This window comes from Physeter macrocephalus, chromosome 11 (assembly GCF_002837175.3).
Source record: "Physeter macrocephalus isolate SW-GA chromosome 11, ASM283717v5, whole genome shotgun sequence".
Lineage (NCBI taxonomy): Eukaryota > Metazoa > Chordata > Mammalia > Artiodactyla > Physeteridae > Physeter > Physeter macrocephalus.
The window spans coordinates 55,732,337-55,756,477 of NC_041224.1; the positions used below are offsets into that span (position 1 = coordinate 55,732,337).

The following is a 24,141-nucleotide window of genomic DNA, read 5'->3' on the forward strand; positions in this document are numbered from 1 at the left end:
GTGACGGGAGAGGCCACAACAGTGAGAGGCCCGCGTACCGCAAAAAAAAAAAAAAAAAAAAAAAAAGGAAATAACACTCTAGTCTGGTGTGTTCAGAACGTGCCGAGTGTGGGGACAATGGGACCAGGAGGGAAGACTGGGCTGTATCGTGACAGGCCTCCTCCTGCACCCGAAGGAGCTGGGGCTTTCTAGTGAGCAGTGGAAAATGACGCAGCCCATCCGTAGTCTAGAAACGCCATTCTGGAAGTAGCATGAATAATGTCTTGGACTTGCATTCTCTGTGTTCAGTTTTTCATTCATGTATCTGGCAACTCGTAAGAGATTAATTCTGGGGATGCTAAAAATTTTGAGAGCCAGCCTTGGCCCTCAAGTTGTTCTGAGTTTTCTGGCAAAAAAAATAAGTCTGGTTGCTGAAGTGGTGGGCAGAGCAAGAACAAGAACACCCTTTGGCTGTGAGAGGTTAGTGATGGGTGCCCCAGAGTCGGGCCCCCGCCCCCTTTGCTCCCTCCCTAAACTGGAGCAGCCGGGACTCGCCTTCCAGACCCAGTTCAACGTTATCTTTTCTTCAGGGCTGTTTACTGCCACATCTCTACGCCTAACCTGAGGGGGTTTCATTCTCAGCAGAAGAACTCAAATTAGTAGGTTTCTGGATGTTTAAGAGATTAGCACAGCTGCTTGGACTGCAAGTTCAGAGCTCCTCGTGGAATTCTGTTGTATGCCAAGGGACCTCATGGTTGGGAGCATTTGTAGTCGGCACTGTACTCTTTATAATGACATCCTTTGCTTGGAGGTGTGGGCTGGAGAACAGTGTGGAGCAGTTCTCAGTGAAAGACCTGAAGCACCAGGTGATGAACTAAGACACGTGATGAGTGACAGCAATGCAGGAGTTTACGTGGGTCCTGTCCCTGGTAGCAGGTACCTGTGCTGTCTGCAGACTCTGACAGGCTTGTCACAGGGTGCCTGGGACACTGCAAGTTGGCTTGAAGGCCCTTTCCTAAGAGGCCTAGTGCAGAGACTTAATCCCCTTGGGTGCTGTTCTTTGGGCAGATGTTTACTAGGTGTTACTTGCTACGTGTTAGGTGATGTATAATACGTATGTGTTAGAGGTCGTAGTCCTTGTTTGCATGTGGTCTAAATGTGGTTAAATGGTTTTCAGTGTCTTTTTTTTGGTGAGAAATAGGATAAGCTTTGGGGGCCAACATATCTGGATTTCAAATCCCAGCTCTGCCTTTTACTGGCAAATAACTTCATTTGTTTCCTCATCTAAACAACCAGGTTGGTAATGAATACCTCCGGAGTAGTTGTAGAGGTTATATGAGATAGTGTGCCTGACATAGTGGGTGTTCCCCCCCCAAAAAAAAATTAGAAAGTAACAGTCCCAGAGCCTGGTGTTAATGAATCACATAAGTACAAGACATTTGCTCTGTGACCTCACCCTCATCCCACTGAGCCCCCTTCTACACTCATTCTGTACCTCCAGAGCTTCCCCCCACCACCTCTCCCCCACTCCCCCCTCCCCCACTCAGTTCCCTCCTCCATCCTCCTTGAAGGGGCCCCTCCAGTGTCTGCCTGTAACACTCCGGCAAATATGCCACCCTGTCCATTGTTGGGCAGTTCTAATTATTAACTGGTTTTTCCCCTCTACTGAAGTTGAGATCTGCCCCCTGCAGCCTTCTCCCATTTTCCAAACTCCTGTGATGTCTATGCCTGCTTTACTGGGCTTTGTAGTTGAAGCACTATGAAAAAGAAATAAGGCTCCCTTGGAAGTAGACTTCAGACATGTTTCCAAAAAAGAACAGAGTCTGATTTCTCTCCTTTGCTGCTCTGTGAGGAGCAGTAACAAGAATCCCCCCCAGATTCTAAAATAATGACCTCATTGTTGAGCCTGCTGACTCCACTTGCCAGATTGCTCTTGGTTGGTTACGGCTGCCTTAATTGAGAGCCTACTGTGTCTTTTGGGGTCTGAAGCTAGTGTGCTCAGGCAGCCCATGTGTGGGATTTGGCCTCAGTGGTGTGTTCCAGATGAGGTTTGCCATTGGAGTTAGAGGACACGGCTCTGGGTGAGGCTTGGAGTAATTGGAGGAGGCCTCACAGCCTCTGAGCTGAGCCTTTAAGGATCTGTAAAAACTTAAACATGTGGAGTGAAGGAGAAGCAGGCCTTCTAAAGAATTCCTCACCACGAGTAGATGGGAAGGTGATTCACTTCTGGGACAGCCAAGAGCAAGGATGTGTTTTTGTAGGTTTTGATGCTCTGGTGTGGAGAAAGTGTCCTTTACGTTTTCCAAGGAGTTTCAGAGAACTGTTTTGTGATTTACTTCTGCCACCCCCAGAATCGGCTTCTGATACCTTCCTAAGGCTGCATGGGAGAGCAGATACTTGGCAAGCCGCTCTCACTTCTCCCCACAAATGTGTACTTTGTTTAATAGGAATGTACAGAGTTGCTAACATTTTTGTGCCACCAATAGTCACCTCATTCTAAGTGAGATTTACAGAAATGCACACCTTACGTTTTACCTTTCTTATAAATGAGAACATATTTGTGTGAGATGCTCTCTCTGGAGGGTTATGTACAGGAGATGTCACTTTTCAGGCTTCCATCAAAATAAAGCAGTCTCCACGGTTAGTGTTTTACCTTCTCTGTGCCATGAAATCAGCCATTAACCTAAATTACCAGTTCACTCCATCACATCCCTCAGAGAGAGAGCTTTGCATCCTGACACGGTTGCCTCAGGATAACCATCCGTGATCACATATTTCACATCTCATCAGATGTTGTATTTGGGAGGACTCTTCTTGATTCCTGTGGCTTTTTAATTCTGCCGGCTGAGCCAGTTCCCATGGCTCACGTAGCTTCTTCCTGGAATTCTTCTCTTTTCTTTAATCACTCAGAAGAGTTATCATTTACCATCTCTCACTGGCTTCCTTACCTTCTCATCTACCAAAGTAAAGATGAATTTCTTGGGCCTTTTGGAAGGGTCCTCTCCCCCCGAGGTGTGGGTCAGGGCAGCCACAGCCATTGCATGGGTGGACCCGGTGCCTGGGCAATGGGGTTCTGACACTACCTGGCATTAGGTCAGATTCCCCAGGTAAGACCACAGGCCCCTGCTAGACTGCCCTCGATTCAGACACCAGCCATAAACTCCAGGCTTCGTAGACCACGCTCAGTCTGACCAACTGGCTACATTCAGGGGTTCTGACTGCCCCTTAGGTTCTGTAATTTGCTAGAACAACTCAGCTCAGGAAATTGCTCTACTTACAATTACACTTTTACTATAAAAGATACATCCAGCCAAAAGAAGAGACCCAGAGGGTGAGGCCTGGGAGGGTTCCAAACTTGCAATTTCCATGTCCTCAGGATGTGTCACCGTCCCAGCTTACTGCTGTGCATCACCCCCCAGGGGTGCTCACTCCAGCTTCCTGTCCAGAGCTTTTATTGGGATTTCATTATGTAGGCTTGATTGACTGAGTTCAGTCCTATGGCCGACGATTCCATCTCCAGCCCCCTCATCTCCCCAGAGGTTGGTGGTCAGGATGATGTTAATGTTGCTCAAAGCCCCAACCCTCTAATCACATGTTTGGTCTTTCCAGCACGGCCAGCCCCCAACCTGAATCTACCTACCGGTCCCCATGAGACCTTGTTAGCATAAACTACTGTGTGGTCCGAGGAGCCCACCACAAGTAACAGACACTCGTGTGATCACTTGGGAAATGCCAAGGGGTTAAAGGCTCCCAGGAACCTGGGACAAAGATCGACCAAATGCCTTACTTTTCAACAATGGGTGAGGTTCCAGGGTCAGGGCTCATCTGGTAGCAAGCTACCAGGAGTTGGAAGACACATACAAGCTAGGCCGTGGAGGGACTCCAAGGAGCAAACTTGGGAACCGTGAACTGGCGACAAGTTCATGGGCAAGTTTGGAGCCTCCAATGGCTGACATTGGAGGTGTCAGGATGCCTGAGCCTCTGAGAGAGCTGGGGCCAGGCTGATGCTGAGATGCTAAGTGAGGGGGCACCCAGCCAACATTAGGAGAAGTAGCTGGTCCTGAGGCCCCTTGCTTTTGCCACATGGTACCTGGTTGCTTTACCTCATTTAAAAGTACCCTGTTTGGGGCAGACAGGCTGAAACCTCCCCCTTGTAGATGGCACATTCCCTACATTAAGGTTTATTTGTTCAGTAGTCCTGGTAAATCTGACCTGATCTGGCTATAGCCTCATTTTCCTTTTGACCAGTGGCGTAGGCTCAGCAGATGGCCAGCTGGTCGGCGGCAATTGTACTCCACCAGGCCTATTAGCTCTAAGTGCTTGAGTTCTCATTTTCAGATTGCAGCTGTCAGAGGGGTCCCTGCAGGGGATATCACCCAATTCCCACCTTCCAGGGGGCTGTGAGGATTTTAAGAGATGTACACAGAGTGGTCAGCGCAGTGCCTGGCACAGAAGGGTCCCTCGGAAATGTCAGCAGCTATCCTTGTATGGCTGCTGTTCTGTGGTTTGATGTTTTTTGTTATTCCTGGTTCCCTATCTGTCACCTAGGATGAAGCATTGTCTGTAAAGTACTCAAATACCCAGCCCAAGACATAAGAACCTAGACGTTGACACTGGTATGAAAGTCCCACTGGGCCCTCAGGTTGGTTTTCATGCTAGCCCTTGGCATCTTGCCAGCACTCACAGGCATGCTGTCCGGTTTTCCTGGTCCAGTCAGAGGAGCTAGAGCATGTCATCGCAGTCCCAGTGAGCCCAGCCGATGGCTCGGGGGCAGGGGGAGGGCCATCTGACTCCCCCACGCCACTTCTCTGCCCTCAGCTCTGCCACCCATGCTCTCTCGAAGCCTAAAAACAGATGGCTCCATTTATTTCTAAGTAAGCCTGTCCAGAGGAGAGGTTTGCACCAATGGCCCACGAAGGTTATCCTTGTAAAAATATCTCCAAAAATAAAAAATGAGTCTCGCTCGGTACCTTAAACCCACCTTCCCGAGGGAAGCAGAGTTAAATTGCTTGCAGGGAGCACGAAGCCTGGTTGGAGAGACGGGGCTGGGGTTGGCTGAGAGAGAACGGAAAGGGGCGCAAGCTGTGGGCCAGGCACTGTACCAGTCCCCTTGACATACGGCGTTTCACTCATCTTCGCAATGCACGTTCCTTCTCGCCTCTGGACCTCGGTACAGGCCGTGCCCTCTGCCTGGAAATCTCTTCTTTTTTCCCCCTCCTCACCCTGCTAAGAGTCTGGCTTCTTCCTCCAGGGCCTAGAAACCTCTGAGAAGTCTTCTCTGATGCCAAGGCTGGGTTAGGAGCCCTTTTTAGGTGCTGTCCCACTTAGCTGTTGCTACAAACAAGCCATCCTAAAACTTAGTGACTTCAAACACCACCATTTTTGTATTCTCTTGGCAGATGTGCAGATCCACTGAACCCAGGGAGGCAGTCCTCACTCAGGGTTCCTCCTGCCATTGTAGCCAGATGGCAGCTGGGGTTTGAACAACCTGAGGCTCAGGCACTCCCAGGTCTGGTGCCTGAGTGGAAATCACCCAGACTTTTGGGGTCCAGAACACCCCTTTCTACTTCTGTGTGGTCTCTCCCTGCAGGCTGCCTGGCACACAGCGTCAAGATAGCCAGCCTTCCCACGCAGAGGCTTAGGACTTCAAAGGCACATGTCCTAAGAGAGAGCCAGGCAGAAGCTGTATCATTTTGCATTACCTAGCCTCAGAAATCAGGCAGCCTCACTTGCCCCCCATTCTTTTCTTTGAGGCCATTGCCTTCTGATGACTCTCTGATTCCAGAGTTGCATCTCAGGACTGTAAGAGTCCAGAGGAAAATTGATGAGGATGTAGTCATCCATGGAGGGCTTCTGCTAGGAGTGGTATTGAGGCTAGCCCTTGAAAAGAGGGGAGGATGGAGGGGGCAAACAGAACCAGTCTCTGCAGGCAGAGTGTGAGAGCGAAGAGCTGTGAGGGGGCAGCCAGGGGGCAGCCAAGCTCTGTACCGGGGTGGGGTCGGGGGTGAGGGGATTGTCTAGAGAGGAAGGCGCCTCCCCACCCCATGGAGGGCCTAAGAAATAGAGAAGGTGGACACTGGCCTGTTGATGAAGAGTGAAAGGGATCTTTGTTCCTCAAGTTTGTCACTGTTACCTTCTAAAGTAACTTTAGGGCTTCCCTGGTGGTGCAGTGGTTGAGAGCCCGCCTGCCGATGCAGGGGACATGGGTTCGTGCCCCGGTCCGGGAGGATCCCACATGCCGCGGAGCGGCTGGGCCCGTGAGCCATGGCCGCTGAGCCTGCGCGTCCGGAGCCTGTGCTCCGCAACGGGAGAGGCCGCAACAGTGAGAGGCCCGCGTACCGCAAAAAAATAAAAAATAAAAAAAAATAAAGTAACTTTAGTAGTGATGGTCAGTAGTTAACATTTGCGTCCTGGCACAGTTGCCTCGAGAATAACCATAATTACTATATTTCACATCTCGTCAGTTGTTGGTCTGGAAGGACTCTTCTCGATTCCTGTGGCTTTTCAATTCCAAAGGCTGAGCCGGTTCCTATGACTCACGTAGCCTCTTCTTGGAATTCTTCTCTTTTATTTAAGCATTCAAAAGAGTTATCATTTACCATTTCTCACTGGCTTCCTTACCTTCTCATCTACCAAAGTAAAGGTGCAATTCCTTGGGCCTTTTAGAGGGGTCATCTTCCTCTGAAGAGCATCAGGGCAGCCGTGGCCACTGCACGGGGGCATCCAGTACCGGATGCAATGCACTTCTGACACAAAATACCCTGCATTATTTCACATTTCCCAGGTAAGGACACGGTCCCCTACTAGACTGCTCTTATTATAAACGATAAGATGCCTACAACCATATCATCTCATCAGAATTCCACTGCATAGCATTGTTATAATTATTCCCATTTTGCTTAGGAACCCACGCCCAGGACCACTTAGCTACTTAGCAGTGGAGACAGAATTCGACCCCAGCTTTTTCTGACCCCAGGACCTTCACTCTTTGCTCCTTCATCTTGCTACCACTCAAGGTGTTTTTTAGGGAGCCTGGCACCACCGTTCTTTCATCATCCTTTCATTCACTCACTTGCCAGGGCCTGCTCTGGGCTCCATACATGTTGTTAAAGCATCTCCGAGGACCGTCTAGGGGAACTCATGAGCACTCAGGCTTTTCCTGCAGACTGTCTGTCCCTGGAGAACTTTCATCATTCGTTCCTCCAAACTCATGTAAATGTAATTTGTGACATGGTTCCAAAGCCCATGTAGCCTTCTGCAGATTTCTGCCTCCTGTATGTATCTCTATTTCCATAATCCAGTTGTATTTATAGAAAGGGAATTATAGTGTATTGGGCAACGTTGAAGAGAAGTGCATTTGTTGTGAACACGTGTTTTTCTTTATATAGTTTTTTTTTTCCATTAAATCCGTCAACTTGTATATTAGGGAATCTGTGGCATTCCCTTTCTACCACCCTGAACATAGTAACGTAAAATGAGTCACATCATAAGGCGCTGGTTGAAATTGCAGGGTTTTTTTTCCTTTTGTTTGCAAAAAGAGATCTTTTTATTTTTGTCTTTCTGATTTTTATTTATTTTGCAAACAAATGTACAAACATAATAAAGGAAAGGAGAAAATAGAGAATACATTTGTTGTGCTCCATAGTGGGGAGGTAGTTTTATATTCTGCTTTTGAAGGTTATCTGTAAAAGAAGTGAAGTGATTCTTAAGAGATTGAGCACCGTTGTCTTCTGCTTATGGAAACATCTTACAGTTATCTTCTCCCCGCTGTCCCCCACCTCAGGCACAGCACACCCACGATGCCATCACGGAGGCCGCCCAGCTCATGAAGGAGGCCGTGGACGACATCATGGTGACGCTGAATGAAGCTGCCAGTGAAGTGGGGCTGGTGGGAGGCATGGTCGATGCCATCGCAGAAGCCATGAGCAAGGTGGGCCTGGGCCCCCAGATGCTCTCCTGCACTCCTTGGCCCCATTTCCTCCAAGGTTTCCCTCTAACTTGGTCCCAGGGGCTTTTCTCGAAGGAGCTGTCAGAGGAGCCCTCTAATCCGGGCTGACACTAGCAAGCCTCCTCTTTTCTTGAGGTGTCTGTTTATCATATGTCCAGCATTTTCTTCATTCTTTGTTATTCATTCATTACTTTTGTAAGCCAGTCGCACCCTTCCTTCCACATTTACACGGGGGAAAAAGAGATGGAGAAGGCATCCTTGGTCCCCTCACTTATAAAATGGAAGTAATTATTTACCTCCCCTGTATACCTCGTAGGGTTGTTGTGGGGAGCAAACTCCAAAATGAAATAACGAAGTGATTCCCAAGTGCTGGTCTTCAGAATGGCTCCTTTGGAATCCTTGGGAGCATTTTAGAATGCACATTCCTAGGCCCCACCCCCGCCCTGATCACTTGGAATCTCTGTGGCGTGAAGCCTAGTAATTTAAAAATCTCCCCATGGTTCTGGTATCTAGCCAGATGCAGGGACCACTGAAATGGTTAAGTGTAAAAGCCCTCAGAGACCAGTTGTAGACAACAGACATAGGTGACAGGGGTATCATTTCTCCTCCAGTGACCCATCAGTTGAGTTGGGTCGGTAGGGAAGGATGACTAGACAGTATCTCCTGCTCTTTTGAAGGATTCACAAGGAATCCTTCACTAATCATGTCAGTTTGATGCTCATTAGAATTAACAACTACTCGTCAATGTCTAATTGCCATCCTCTGATAGCATAGCTAAGAACTGTAGACTTTGTCCGTGTTTGGAAATGTCCATTGTCAGATTGTGAATACACTAATGTGGTTTTTCAGGATAATAAGTGGTCTTTAATTGCTAATTTAGAGAAGATTGGTTGGTTCGTATCTCCGCGAAGAGATGATAGCCTGAAACTATAATTAGGATAATTCCCATTAAACATTATGCAAACATTATCAGACTGATAATGTCCCAAGCTAGGCTGGGATGCCAGGGATCCCTTAGAGACCCCAGGCTTGCCTTGTCAAAGCACTCCAGTAATTTCTGCTGTGGGCTTCTCACGCTTCAAATTTGGACAGTTTGGCAGAACACGAGTAAATTGCCCTCTTCCTCAAGGCCCTTGGATAAGTCTCAGTGGGTTTGTTTGGTTTTCAGGACATCGGAACACCAGAGCTTTGAAATTAAGCCATGTATCTATCAAGGATATTAAATAATGGAGCTCAAGGTTTCTCAGTACAAATGAAAACTTCAAATGATAATCTCTTTCTTCTTAGGAGGTATTTTTCACAATCACTCTAATGATAGGGAAGAGTTCCATAAATCCCTGGAAGATGGAAGTCTTTTTTTGATAGCCTTTTAGCCTTGCATATTGCACTGAATCTTTAATAAGGAAAGTGGCTCTTGTACTGTCTGATTTCAGGGGTGTAACATCTGCTCTCTCAGCCCAGGACATCCTGATTCTTTTGGAAGGGCTGGGAAATAGGTCTGGTGTTACCTGATAGCAATAATTAGGAGCCACTAACAACATGAGCCCCAGAGGCCAGGAGCAAAGGGGTTTTCCCCCTCAGTTCTGCAAAGTAGATAATGGGGTTTCATTGATACCCCTAAACTCCTATCTACCCTGACCTGACACCCTGGGTACTGCATGATGCCTCTTCCCCATTGTCTCCTTTCTAAGCCCACCCCGGCCTGCCCATCACTGGAGATTTTGTATTAAGTGATATCTCAGGTCCTTTGAGCCCCTAAGCAGCAACGCATTGTAAATATGTCATTTTCTATCTGAGTTTTGGTTATTTGGTTAAAACACTGATATACTCTTAGAATCATTGTCTAAAGTTCCAAAAAGCAGTGACTGGCAGAAAAACTTCAAGTGTACCCAAAGCTGATTCTAAGTTCAGTGCAATTCTTGGCACTTTTGGAGCTTCTGCTCTGGAGTGTCTCCTTGAAATTCTCTCTCTGTATCTAAGCACCAGAAGGTTTGGGAATTTGTAGGTTACCATGAACTAATCAGCTTTCTGGATAACCTTGGGCAAATCACTCAAGTTTTCTAAATCTTTTTTTCCCGTTCACTGAGGTTAGTCTCAATCTTTGGGATTTTATGCCTAAGTCCCTTTTCTTTGTTTGTTTTTGTGTGTGTGTGTGTTGGGGGGGGTTGTTTTTTCATTTTGGTCAAAGAAGGTAATTAAAGAAAGAAAACAAAAACCCTGATATCTACATCAGTAGTATTTCATAAAATAAAGGACATGTTAACACCAAAAAAAAAAGTAGGAAGGCTATAATCTCAGAATAAAGGAAAGTTCTTTCAACTAAGTAAATTTGAAATCCTAAAAAAAAAGTCACTACTTTGTTCTTACTCCTCTCATTGTCTTCACACTGGAAGGTTCATCACGGTGACCAGTGGCCACTGTGTTCTAAGCTGCCCTCTAGTCCAACATCCTGGCATGTTTGCAGTTACACCACATCTTATATGAAGGCTCCCAGCACATGGCCCGACCCTTACAAGATGCCCAGTTAATTTATACTGAGTGTATGAGTCCACAGCTCAGTCCTCATTTGACCAGCAGGCCCCCAAAATGTGATGGAGATATTTGGCAGTGTCTAACTCCCTGATAAAGAAACATAAAAAAATCTACCCTGGGGCTTCCCTGGTGGCGCAGTGGTTGCGAGTCCGCCTGTCGATGCAGGGGACACGGGTTCATGCCCCGGTCCGGGAAGATCCCACATGCCGCGGAGCGGCTGGGCCCGTGAGCCATGGCCGCTGAGCCTGTGCGTCCGGAGCCTGTGCTCCTCAATGGGAGAGGCCACAACAGTGAGAGGCCCACATACCGCAAAAAAAAAAAAAAAAAAAAAAAAAAATCTACCCTGAAGGTTGTATTGTTGATTGTTGGTTTGGTAGAGATTACATCCTGGCCTGTGCAACCACGTTATATACTAGGCTACAGTGATACATTCATTCAACTCACACTGTAGCTTGGATCTACTTACGACAGGTAGCTCTCACTGACCACTCCACCTAATCTGTTCCTAATTGCCCTCTGGTCCCTAATGTCTTCCCAGACTACATACTATCTGGCAGAGAGCTGCCAGGGAGATCTTCTCAGACAGAGCATTGCCTCCTGCAGATCCCACCATTTTCTTCATGATTGCAAGGTTCCTCATCAAACAGATCCAGCCTGATTCCCACCCCTTCAACAGCCCCCTCGTACTCACTGCACTCACTCTTCCTGTAGTCATTTCTGTTCACCTTGTCTCCTCACCTAGAATATCGTTCAGCAACCAGTGGTGACAGTCACAACGGTGGTGGTGAGGATGGGTGGCCTTTTTCTTCATCATAATCATCCTTGACATTATCATCTTTATCACCATCATGATCTTCATTATCATGGTTATCCTCTCCTCTCCCTTCATGTAGATGAGGTATCGTCTCTGTTGATCTTTACTACAACCTTCTGATGCTTGGACATTTCCATTGAAGGTCCTGAGAACCAGTTTGAGCCTCAAGCTGGGTATTTACTCACAAGTCCTGGAACCAGGTCTCAAATTCAAGACTTCTGAACCAATAAATCCCCAGCCCTTCAAGGGACTGTCCCACTTCTCCACCTGTTCCGCTCCACACTGATCTCACCCTTCTCTCAATTCCTGTGGTACTAGAGTCAGATGAACAAGTCATTCCTGATGTTTCCAATTCCTTCTCTTCCCCAGCTTAGGTCAGAAGTGAGTGTTCCAGGGTAGAGACATCCATGGGCTATACCATTCTTAGGGAAGCCCTTCATGATGGAGGTTCTGCGGATTCCCCCAGCTCTTTGTCTGCCATTCTGACCTCCCTGCACGCTCTGGCTCACACCCACCTCCATGTGCTTGAGCGCTATTCCTTCTCCTTGGGACTCCATCCCCACCTTTTGTGTGTGGCACACTGCTTACCTGGTAAGACTTGGCTGAAGCATCATTCCTCTGGATAGCCCTGCCACTCCCCTCAGACACACTGGGGGGTCCTCTCCTTGCCTGTGTGCCCCCAGTACCTTATGTGCACCTCTGATGAGGTCCTTATCACAGAAGTTGGAGGGTTCTGTTGACTCTGGACTCAAGAAACTCTGAAGGCCTCTCCATTTTCCCAAGTTCCTGATTCTAAAAAATAAAGCCCCCACTTGAACAGGCCTCTGATGACCTTTGGGTTCTTTTCCTCTCCCCTGTAGCTGGATGAAGGCACTCCTCCAGAACCAAAGGGGACGTTTGTCGACTATCAGACGACAGTGGTTAAATACTCCAAAGCCATTGCGGTAACAGCTCAGGAAATGGTAAGAAGAAAATGGGCTCACCCTGCACCCCACTGTTGGTTGCCCTTTTATCCACCACACCACTGAGTCTTCAAATCTGGTGTCTGTACTGGGGAGAGATTAGTTCTCTGTGTTTCTCGTTTCTCCTGGGCCTCAGCTTTGTCCTGATCTGTGGTCTTTCTGGCTGCCTGTGGTCTAGAAGCCGCAGGCCGCTGGACTTCTTATCTCACGAAAAAGCTCCAAAAGCGAATTAAAAATGACTGAGAGTTGGGCATGAGGACAGGGGAGCAAAGGAAAGAGAGAAAATTAGAATCAAGGAGGAAATGAGAAGGAAATTGTGAGTTATAGAGAAACAAAAAAATCCTGTTTATCTCACAGAGGACTTGAAATGTTTTTATGGATTAAAGTTACAGTACAAGGGAAGACATTTGGGGACAGAACCAAGACTGTCTAATGGAATCAAGTTATAATACTTGGACAGTGCTGAACAGTACGATATTGCCAGTCTTTCAGGCAAAATGAAACAGTGGTTATATAAAAAAATTTTTCTCCTGACAACAGAAGGCATGTAACTTTTGGAGGTGACTTTTTTGTGTGTGCTAAAATGTAATGCAATCAGAATTGTATTATATGGATGTTTAGATATAAGTGGCATTGAGAGACAGTGAATGCTATCTTGATAGGTTAAAAAGTTGTACAAAAAAAGAAAAATGTTGTCCTCAGAGAGTTAATATAAGTACCTAGGAAGAAAGTTCTTAACTTCTGAAAGCTCAGCTGTCACAGGATAAAATGGAAAGATGCCTCTTTGATGCTACCACCGAAGCCTGAGTTGGAGGGACCAGACTGCGCCGCTGCGTGGTTCCTGCCCCATCAGGCCAGGCACCTCTCTGGATGGTTTTGTCATGTAGTCATGTGTCCACTAGAGGTTGAGCTTGGACCACAAAGGCTTCCCTGGCGGCTCCTGCCGCTCATTCTTAGAAACTCTGCGGTTGTGCCAGACTCACTGTTGTTGAGAAGGACGTGGGCTGGGGAGGGGGGAAGGAACAGTGCCCATCTCAGCGACTGGGAGAAGGCTGAAGTTGGCCTCGGGCTGGCCCGGCTCAGGAGAGCTCAGGGGCGTCCCAGCTAGCCCGGCAGCCCGACGGTACTGATTTCTCTAAGCAGGGAGCACAGTGCAGCAGGGTTGAAAATGTCTCCAGTGGCCTCAGGGGTTTCTGGAATATCTCCTGGGCCAGGTTCTCAGCCGGCCTGTCTTGACCCTGGGTGTCCATGCACTTGAGGAGCCCAGCCTGGGGCTGCGTTGCCGCTCCCGGGCTGGCTGGCCAGGGCCTGGAGGGGCTGAGTGTTCTCCCCGCCGCACTGGGTGGCGCCCCCCCCCAGGTTGTCGTGGCAGGGTCGCATGGGGCAGCTGTTAGCATAGCCTCGTTCTCTCGGGGTGCGGCATGCATTCCTTGGGAACCCACACCTCGGCCCGAAAGCCTGTGACATTTCCTGGTAAACATGCCTTAGACGGGCCCACATTCCCGCCCTCAATGGATGTGGAGTCATTTAACAGGTTTTTTTTTTTTCCTGTAAGTCCTTTAAAATCAAGGACTTTAGATGCTACAAAGAGAGAGGGAAGTATCGTCATCCAGAGCGAGAGAACAGTTGGAGCAGAGGGAAGCCTTGGACCCGAGAGGGACATGGATACCTTTCTGGGTGGTGGGTTCCAACTGCCCCTGTGAGTTCTAAGAGGCATTTTTGTCAGAGGAGGAAAAACTAGACATGAAGGTATTAGCTAGGTAGGGTAAGTGGAGGTAAGGTTTTCTATCACATAGGAGGAAAATACAGAATATCTTGAGAGTAAAAAGGCAGAACTTGACCATTTAGGCTACAGTATTCTCTTCACTGAATCTGTGGCTGAAACGTCATTCTTTGGCACAATGTTATTACACAGCTGAATTCTGTGAGTTTCTTCCACCAAAACGTTAGGCTTACCCATCACTTCAGTCACGATTTCCTGATGATCCTGTCCTTGTGCCCTCTCTCGGCGGTGTGGGACCTGCTCCTGAGTCCCCAGAGACCCGATCAGCCCGGGAGCAACGTGTGACGTGGGCTGCACCCTGCACGGGGCTGGGCCCCCTTGTGGTTTCTCTGGGGGGCTCCCCTGGTAACCCCACGGGGCAGGGCTGGTGGAGGCTGCTGCTCTCACCTCCCAGAGAGTGGACCCCGAGGCCCGGCCTCCACGCTGCACGGCCTGAACCTGAGCATGTTGCCTTGACCTGGCCAGGAGCCGCTGGCCTGTCCTGCGGGCTGCAGCATGGGCTTCGCTTGAACTGCCCTCTCCAACGTCCAGCCCCACATGCAAGCCACAAGCTTAAAAGTGAATGAGACCCTTTGGCTCCCAGTGGTATTAACACATGGTTCTCATGCTTTTCTCTGTGTGTCCCTGTGTGTTTGTGTCTTGCTTGTTTTCTTTTTCCAGATGACTAAGTCGGTTACTAACCCGGAGGAATTGGGAGGACTGGCTTCACAAATGACCAGTGACTATGGGCACCTGGCTCTCCAGGGCCAGATGGCAGCAGCCACGGCGGAACCAGAGGAGGTCTGCCACCTTAAGTCCCTGTTTTAAGAAGCAAACCCACACTGGTGCCTGCTCCCGGGGGGGACTCTTCTCTGTAGCTTAGCTCCACCCCGGAGGACCCCAGCCCAATAGCCAGAGGCAGGTGTAGTTCCCTCTCCTCTTGCTGCCACCCCCCCAGGTTCACACCCAGCAGCCCCATCCCGTGCTCCCGGCTCTCTGTCCTTCCTGAGGCCGCCTGGCACAGATCTGGGGCCATCTGGGGAGGTGGACTTTCAGGACTCTGTTGACAGCGTTCTTCCGCGTCTCCCATCCCCCAGCCCCATCGCCTGATGCCAAGGGTGGAACATACACTGCCATACTCCTCTTACTTCCTACTCCTGCTTTGCAGTCCCCCTCGATGATTTGTATGTTTTCCAAAGGCTGACAGAAGTATTAGAAGAGCCAAGTATGGGATTCAGCTGCCCCTCCCTTGAGAAAGGGCTGTGTAGCCAGCCTGCTTTCAGGAAACAAAGTCTTGCCCAAATATTGTTGGCAGCCTCTTAAGAACAGGCCCAGATCCCTTTCCCCATACCCCCATCCCCATACCCCTTGTGGACTCCTTGTCCTTACCTACCTGCCTTCCCTAAACTCACTTTCCTTAGTGGCCAACACAGACTCACCTCAGAATGCCTGCCCCCGTAGGAGTCTTAAAATGGCAAAAGTTTGACTCCAGAGGCCACTTACTAAGAGGTCCCGTGTCTAATACCTCTGAGAAATCAAGAGGTCCATTGGCAAGCATGCAGGGTGGTAGAGCTCTGGGGTGCCTGACTACACCTGTATCAGTGTTAACACATGGAAGGGGCCCGGGTCCGAGCTACTGCATGGCTCCCTAGAGAAGGAAAGCCCAGCCTGCAGTAAAGAATAATGGAGTGAATTGCAGGGGCCCTGGGAAAAAAAAGGTAACTATATCCGTGAAGTTCGGCAAGCTGTTTATGACATGTCGAAACGAACCAGGCTGTCAAGGCAGAAGGTTGGAGCTGGTCTTCCCTTCTCCTTGGGGTGATAGACAGTGTCCCCAAGTTACTCAGTGCTGTTTCTCCTGGGGGTCAGGTCTAAGCATGTCTTCACCAAGACTCCCAGCAGCACTACAGAAATGAAGACCCAGAACAAAATCACTTTCTAACGTATGTCATAACAATGCATGTAAATTGGGAGTACCATATGTATGTACTGGCATACATATATATCCAGCATGGGATGACTTCAGTTTCTAACAGTGCCTGCATTTTGAGATTTTAGGATGATTGAGTATTTAGACTGCAGCATGAATAATTCTGTTTGCCATGAGTCTGTCAAGTCATTACCAGGAAAGAAAAATTATCAGAGACCTGCATAAGATTCTGTGGATTTCTTTACGCAGGCCCATCATTTTTTTAAAAAAAACAGACTCCCTCTTTTAGTAAGATCATCTGGACTCATAATTCGTTGGGTTAACATGTAATTTTGAATTTCAGAAACAAGCATAAGGGAACTTCTGTTACAGTAAGGGCAAGTTTGGTTGGACAAAAGGAAGAAGTGTTTGGCTTTTCGAGAGGATTGAAAACTAAGAGACTGTGATTGTGGGGGAGGTTTGGATCTCTGTCTCCAGAAATCTTTAAAGGTGGAATTTACATGCGTCTTCCTTGATTAGCTTCACACTCTTCCTTGGTTAGTTTCACTGCTGGCCTGCCTGCCTGCCTGCTTTACTGAGTGAAGACCTAGTGATTTGTGGAACCCTTTCCACGTCTGAGTTCTTATGTGCTACCCCACCCCCTGGGTAAAACAAGCAATTTTCTAATTGCAATCCAGACCACTGAAGCAACATACAAAAGAAAGCCAAAGCAGCCAGGAAAGAAAATGCATTGCTAAAAGCACAATAGCAAGTTACTTTAGGTACTGGCCCTGCCCTTGTAGCAGCTGTGTTTCCGTTAAGGTTTCCCTTTTTCATGGTTACATCTTGAGATGTGTTTTACATTCCAGACACACAAGCAGTGTGACCTGGAGTGAAAAGGAGCTGAAAGAATATAAAATTACCAGTGGCTTGCAAAGGAAAATTCTTTGTGTGCATTTGCCAGACATATATTTGGGGGAAAACTGAGAAGGTTAGGAGATCCCTGAAGCAATGTAGTTTTTTTATTCCAAGCCTGTGGAATTATTTGTATACCCAAGAGGGCCCTACATCACAGCATGTGAAAATATTTATATCCAGGGCAAGTAAAAAGCCGCCCCCTTCACTGCGGTCCTGCAGTCCGCTGTGCCAAGTCAGCATTTTGGTCTTTTCCAGAATGTGACAATGACAGGAAAAGTCCTAGCTCTGCCCTCTGCACATCGAGCTGGAGCTTTATCTGCTCGTTTTTCCATGGAAAATTCAAACTTTTGCTAACGTCCCTGTGATAACTTCTTTCCCCATAAAAGTTAAAACCCTCCAACGGCTTTGCAATTTATGACGAGTTTCCTCTTTAAAAAAAAAAGGAAAAAAAGAAGGAAAAAATGTAGATACCATGAGCCACAGGCTTCTAAATGTAAATGCCTGGGAGAAGGTTTAGTGACGACGGTGCCGTCTCTGAGGACACGTTGCCATAACCACTTATAATACTGCATCTTAAAAGCTGGCAGGAACATTTGTCAGGAGCCTGCGGTGAGAAGCACAGGCCTCTCCCCCCAGATGAGATGGCTGTCTGCTCTAGACTTTTATCTAAAATGTTCCACTCCAAGGCACACTTTCTGTAGGTGGGAGAGTGATGCCTTGCTTCTTCTCTACACACTGGTTTTTCCTGCCATATTTTCTAAGGAGAAACTGTGGTTTGTCAGATAACATCCATTCTTGCCTTTCCAACTTCCACAAGCTCTCCCAGGCAAATTATACTTGACCTGGTTTCAGATATAATTGATCTTAAAGCCTGAGTATAATCTGTACGTTTTGTTTAGTTTTAGGCAGTACAGATGATGGATCAGTGTTTCTTAGATCCCCTCCAATTGAAATGAGAGCCAGAACTTCATGAAGGCCAGACTTCTAATTTCCCTCAAGGCACAAAACCAGGAGACAATCTTCTCCATTTTACTTTTATTTGGGCAGGAAGGGGGAATTGAGGGTTTTTCTTGAGGTTCCAGTATTGCTTTACTTGAGTTGCCAATTTCAAACTCCAGGTTTTATGTCTTGGGGCAACATTCCTTTATAATAAATACTGGTGGGAAGTTGGATCATTCAAGGGGTGGGGGGTTGGGGGCTGGTCATGTTTGCTGAGAAGTTTAGTGTTGCTTTGAGAAGCTTAGCATTTTTAAAGCCCTTATCTGAAACAGCCTTAAAAATGCATTCCCTTCTAGGATGTTCCTCCAGCAGTACAAAATGTTCTGTGAAATTGCAGTAACGTAGAGTATGTTGATTCTGGGGTCCTTCACTTAAGTGCCCTGGCTAACCCGTGTGCCCGTGGAGAAGGGTAGGAATACATGAGCTGTTCATCCAGTCGATACGGCGCAGATACTATGCTGGGCACTGGCCCATATGCCCCACAACTGCAAGTGTGTGAGGCGAGAGTCATTCATCCTTCCCCATTTCACAGATAAGCAAACCAAGGAGACTCAGGGAGCTCTGTGAAATTTCCCAGGACCACACAGCTGCAACAGTTAGTGTTGAAGCCCCCTTTTAAATAACTTTTTGGAATAAGTGAACATTTCAAGTAAGTAAATTAAAAGGTAACAGGTCGATATGTAGAAAAGTCAGGGTTCGAACCCTGGTTTGTCGGGCATCACAATCCTTGCTCTTTGCCCTGCACCAAGCTGCTTCTTTTCACAATAGTGAGCATTCATGTGTCACTTTCTACTTGCTGAGACTCTGCACGTGTACCTTCCATTTGGTCGTCCGCAGCCCTGGGAAGTGGGCAGGGCAGGTTCTGTGTCGCAGGTGAGGAAACCAAGTCCCCACGAGGCTAGTGTGCTCACCCAGAGTCTGGTGGCCAGGAGAGGGCAGAGCTAGAAGCAAGGCCTGTGGTCCTTTCTGCTGCCCAGGTGGGTGATGGGTTGAGAGCAGGGGTGGGGCTGGCATCCTGCGATCCCTTCCTGTTCCATTCAGCCCTCTGAGCCTGTGAAAATAAGCAAGTGAAGCCTATTTCAAAACTAGTCCTTCATAATACTGTATCTCTCCTGCATGCGTCCATATAGGATCATGCACCCACATCTGTCAGAGGTTTGTGTAGCCAAGCCTCAGGGGGTTCTCCCGGCATGTAAAAGGTAATTGTGTGACCTGGCACAGACTGAGACTCCAGGACCAAGCCCTGGGTTGACTAAGAACTCCAAAGCTTTTGCAGCTGTTGCATTTATTTGGTTTCATTCCTTTGCTTTCTGGTGCTGGTCTTCCTTGGGCTTCCTAACTGGAATTTCATCCCTGATGACCACCGTGCCAGCACCACGGTTGCATTTACGGGATCCCTTGCTACGTGCATGATGTCATCTCCAAGACGGAGGCTGAGCGTCAGGATGCTGGGCTGTGTTTTTATAGCGTAGCCTTTTGAGGGGGCTGAGGGAGTATGAGAGTGCGGCGGGGTTGTCTTCCCACTGTTTATCACGTCTGTCCATAGGTTTCAGGTTTGTGACAGCTCAGGAGCGGGTGCTTTCTCCCTCCCACCCCCGGGGTGACTGGGGAGTGATTTAGGTGGCCTGTGGTTGTCCTAGTGCCCCGTTCTGCAAAGAGAAAGCTCAGGCTCGCCTCCGTGCAGGGAGCAGGAGGGGTGCATGGAGAAGGCTCTTCCAGAACCTGACAAGGGTTCGTTCTTTTCTGGCACAGTGGTTTCATACCCCCGGCCCAGCGAGGTGCTCTGGAAGTTCTGCGTCTGTTCGACTCACGTTTCCCTCTTTAAACATAATGTAATTATTTATATAAAAACTGTTAGGAAAAGCAGCATGGGCTCTTGAACGTATTCTAGGCCAAAATGGTAACCCACTGGGGGCCACCCGTACCTTACTCTGGGCCAGTGGGTGGTTCTGTGCAGCCCTCAGGCTGGTGGAGCGTCTGCCCTGCCTCCTGTGGTCGAGGAACTGTGAGGACACTCTTCCCTTTTGCTTTTTGCAAGGAACAGGCTTCTCCACCCTGTGCAGCCAAGGCAAAATGCAGAAATGAGCTGGTGGCCGAGGCTGTAACTGACCTTCATAACCCTGTCTTTGGATCACCGAGCCTCACTGTTGACTTTTTGGGTCAAGGATATAAATTTTAACTCATAAAGGAAGAGTATAGTAATAACAAATTACTTCCCTTTTATATGTTGAGGTTCCATGAGCGGTTTTATTGGGGGGTGGGAAAGGGTTCTGCTGCTAAGTGGAAAAAAAATCAAAGCAGAAAAACACTGATCTGATTGAGATTGACATATATACACTAGTATGTATAAAATAGATAACTAATAAGAACCTGCTGTATAAAAAATAAATAAAATTCAAACAAAAAAGAAAAGAAAAACACTGATCTAATGGATAGAGCACCATGCTTGGGACGAAAGATTTGAATTCTCTGGCTTTGCCAGGGACTGGCTGTGTGATCTTGGGCTAATCACATTACTTCTCTGGGCCTCAGTCTCTTCATCTGTAAAATGGGGAGGCTGAACTCATAAGGTCTCTTTTATTTGAAAGTCTGTGAATGTTTCTTCCTACTTGACTTCCCCATTGGCATCTTATCCTTTAGAGACCTGTGCTCATCCTTGACAGCAGAGCTCTTGCCTTTGGATTAGCTCTGACCCTTGAGTACTTAGGGTTACACTGTATGGGTCTGAAAAGCCTTGAGAGCCTGGTTGAGTTTAAAACTTCACTGGGGCATACCCCTGCTTCAGCTTGACCTTGTGTTTAAACCAGTAAACATGCCCAGCAAAGAGATATACTTAAATGGCCTTGCCACTGCGTGGGCTGAATTCAAGCCTCTCTAGTTCTCAGTGGCGGTCTTGATGCTGCACTAGTCCAGATCTGTTTTCAGCACTGTCGGGTTGCATGATCCTGGCATGATGCCCGTGTCGTATTCCATGTGGAGATGGTCGGCAAGAAGCCCCGCCTGATTGCGTAGCTTTTGTAGTACTTGCTCATGGACGAATAGAAGACACCCCAAAGAGCAGAAGCTCAGCTTCCTGGGTCAGGAGAATGTTTTACCAAATGGACTTAAACATCCTTCGGGCCTTAAAGGGTTAAGGGAATAACCTTTTTCCCTGAAAGCAGTGTGTGTTTCAATAACAGAGTGAGCATTTGCAGCCCTCTCACACCTGGAATCGCCTTCCCTTAAACTCTGACTCTTGGGATGAGGTTGGAAGATAGCATCCAGGTGGCGCAAATTCCCAGGTGTGTGAATTCCCAGGTTTTATTCACAAAACGTGGGCTCTTTTAGTAACTCTTCTTGAGACACGCCGGAAGGATCAGCACACAGCTTCTAGCTGCTGTGGTTTCTTGAAAATAACGCTTAGCTTAGAGGTGTATTGTTCCATGTTTAGTTGCTTACTTGGGCTGTATTGATCAGACCAAAATGAAAACTGATGTGAAACAAAGCCAGAAGAATGCAAGCTGTGGGCGGTGGAAGTGGAATTGACTACACCACAGAGACAGCTGGCACCTTATTCATAGTGGAACTTATCTGGCTTCTTTTAGGCAAAGTACCTTTTATAATCACACAACCCAGGGGACATTAAAAGAATGCATGCCTGCTAAGCGGGCGGCTCTAAACATGTAACTTTTTAAGGAAACCTCAACCTGGCTTGCTAGAAAGGGAACCTGGGCCCAGCATGGTTACTCTCGCTCTATGGTACAGCTGAGGAAGGGGGCGTTCTGGTTGGTAAACCTGGCAATTTTGCAAGAATCTGAACACTTTAAAATATGCTTTATACTAAAGCTATATATTCTGAACTTCTAATTACCCTCTAGGGCTTTTGTGAGAAATCAATGAAATTAAATGCTTTACCTGCTTCAAAGAGGCCCTGACACACGGTAGGGGCTCAATAAACACTGGTTGAATGAATAATCCCACAGAGTTCATCTAATTAACATTCTTACCTAGTGGCTCAGGATATAGGTAGAGAAATGCACCAGAAAAGGTAACAAATATTATTAAGCTTGCTTACTGGGGGCTGCGGGTATTTTACAGTCTCTAAAACAGGAAGCAAAATCAACCAAATTCCATAGTTCACCAAACACAGACTCCTAAAAGCAGTGGAATTTTCCCAGCCAGGCTCCCCTAGGATGTAAGAGAAATTTTCCACGTAGGGAAGACCTCGATGGCAGGGCCATCATGCTTCCCCCTCCCCACCCCGGACCTGCCTCCACAGATCGGCTTCCAGATTCGCACGCGGGTGCAGGACCTGGGCCACGGCTGCATCTTCCTGGTGCAGAAGGCGGGGGCCCTCCAGGTGTGCCCCACGGACAGCTACACCAAAAGGGAGCTGATCGAGTGTGCCCGCGCGGTCACAGAGAAGGTAAGGAGCGGCCCTCAGGGCAGGCGGGACCCGCCGAGACCAGGGACAGACCAGGAAACTGAGCCAAAAACCAGCCAGCTGGGTCAGGTCTGATCGTCTTCCCTCCCACCCAGGGTCTCCCCAGGGCCGGGGCACATCAGGCGGCTGGGGGTGATCTGTGGTCCTGAGAAACTGAGAGCGTGAGAGGGACAGTCCCACAGAGGTCAGGGCCCTGGCGGTCAACTTGGAAGGCTCTCCTGTGGACAGACTGGCCAGCTGGTGTCCCAAGTCACAGTCGGTGCCAGGAGCCGCTCGCTGCAGCCCCTTTGCACACTTTTGCCGCCAGGCTCCCTTCTCAGAGAGGCTCCCAGGTGCTGGGGGTGAGTAGGAAGGACCCACAGCTCCTCTTTTGTGACCTCTTTATCTCCAGATGAGACAGTGCAGTGAGGCGCGTTGGCACCCGTGAAGTCACATGGCACCGTGGTGGGAGAGCAGGAGCTGGCAGGAAGTTTTCTGACTCTGTCGGCAGCTGTTCGTAGAGAGAATCGCATAGCGTAGTGCATGGGACTCTAAGGTCTCAGCTAAGCTACTTCACCCTGCCAAGCCTCAGCTTCCCCATCAGTAAAGGGAGGATGAAGAAACAGAATACCCGGCCTATGGGGTGTGTAGGTTACATGCAGCGATACGGGTCAAAGAGCCTGGCACAGTGCCAGGCGCACTGTTCAACGTTGAGTAAATTCTAGGCGCTGCTCCCCGTCTGTCCTCCACCACTCCCTTCTCCCTGGAAGTTTTCCGTGGTTCACAGCACCCCATTCTGAACATCCCTTCGTTTCCAGTAGTTCCTTGACTCTCCCGCAGTTTGCTGATGGTTTTGCTTGGCTTATTTCTCAGAGTCATTTTTCAGGGCAGCTGCTGTGCAGGCCGCTTGAGGTGCCGGTGGCAGCATCCGTGCTTTGCTGATGTTTCCTTCTCCTTCACTTGGGTCGCAGGACAGAGAGCTCTGCACCGTTGAGAAGCTTGGCAGCAGGACTTGAGGGGTGGGAGGGGGACCCTCCCCTGGAAACTGCCTGGACAGAGGCTGCTCTGTACGAGGCCCCTCACCACAGCTGGACGTCAGTCTCCCGCAGCCCACAGGACTGTCCAGGCCTCCCTGGCCTTCCCAGGATGAGGAAATAAATCTCTCAGCTCGAGGAAGGCCCTCTCCCTCCTTTGAAAGCCCTTCCTTGTTGTTGAAGTTACTTGTGCCAAGTTCCCCCATAGGAAACCTTGGAACAGGAGCACGAGGGAGGGAAGGAGGGGGTCCAAGCTGCATGGTGCTAGCCAAGTGTGGCCAAGCAGCCTGGTCTTCCTGAGCTGGCCTCCGTCTTACTGCTCCTCCAGCAGAGGATCCCTGACCCAGGACACCAGGAAGAGGGGTCAGAGGCAGGGGGTCGGCTCGGGCAGAGCATCTAGCCTTTCGGGCAGTTTCCTGCTACATCTCTCTGCCCTGCTCATCTCCTGCCCTCCCATCTCCCACCTGCCATCTTTCTTACCCGTCTAGGTGTGTCTGTGTGATTGTCTCCATCCAGGAGGGCAGACCCAAAGGGGCAAGAGACGGGGTGGGTGAGGAAGGAAGGAGGGGGCTTGTGTGGCAGGAACGTGGGGGGAGGCCTGGGAGATGGGATCCAGTTGGGAAGTGAGTTCAGCTCCTCTCCACAGCAGGGGGAGAGCTGTCCCCAGGATGTGGTGGGTCCAGCTTGCCTTGTAGGAAGGTGTCTTTAGGGACATGAGGGTGCACTGGAGGGGTGACAGGTACCCAGCAGAGGGTTTCTGGTGTGGAAGGCACTGGAGCGAACACCTTAGCCAACCTGCTGGTGGCAGGTGATGGTGCGAGGGAGTGGTAGGTGGGGAGTTTACACGAGGGCGTCCTCTCCGGGGTCCACTATGAAGAACTT

The 24,141-nt window shown here is 48.7% G+C and overlaps 1 protein-coding gene across 1 annotated transcript in view; it reads left to right on the plus strand.

The window, feature by feature from the left end:
* The window catches only part of TLN2 (talin 2), a 440,519-nt gene that overhangs the window by 367,557 nt on the left and 48,821 nt on the right, over positions 1 to 24,141 (plus strand). Inside the window, exons 44-47 of the mRNA XM_028495089.1 lie at positions 7,763 to 7,909; positions 12,134 to 12,235; positions 14,679 to 14,798; positions 22,082 to 22,228. Coding sequence (XP_028350890.1) covers positions 7,763 to 7,909; positions 12,134 to 12,235; positions 14,679 to 14,798; positions 22,082 to 22,228 — 516 coding nt within the window. The remainder of the gene's footprint in view (positions 1 to 7,762; positions 7,910 to 12,133; positions 12,236 to 14,678; positions 14,799 to 22,081; positions 22,229 to 24,141) is intronic.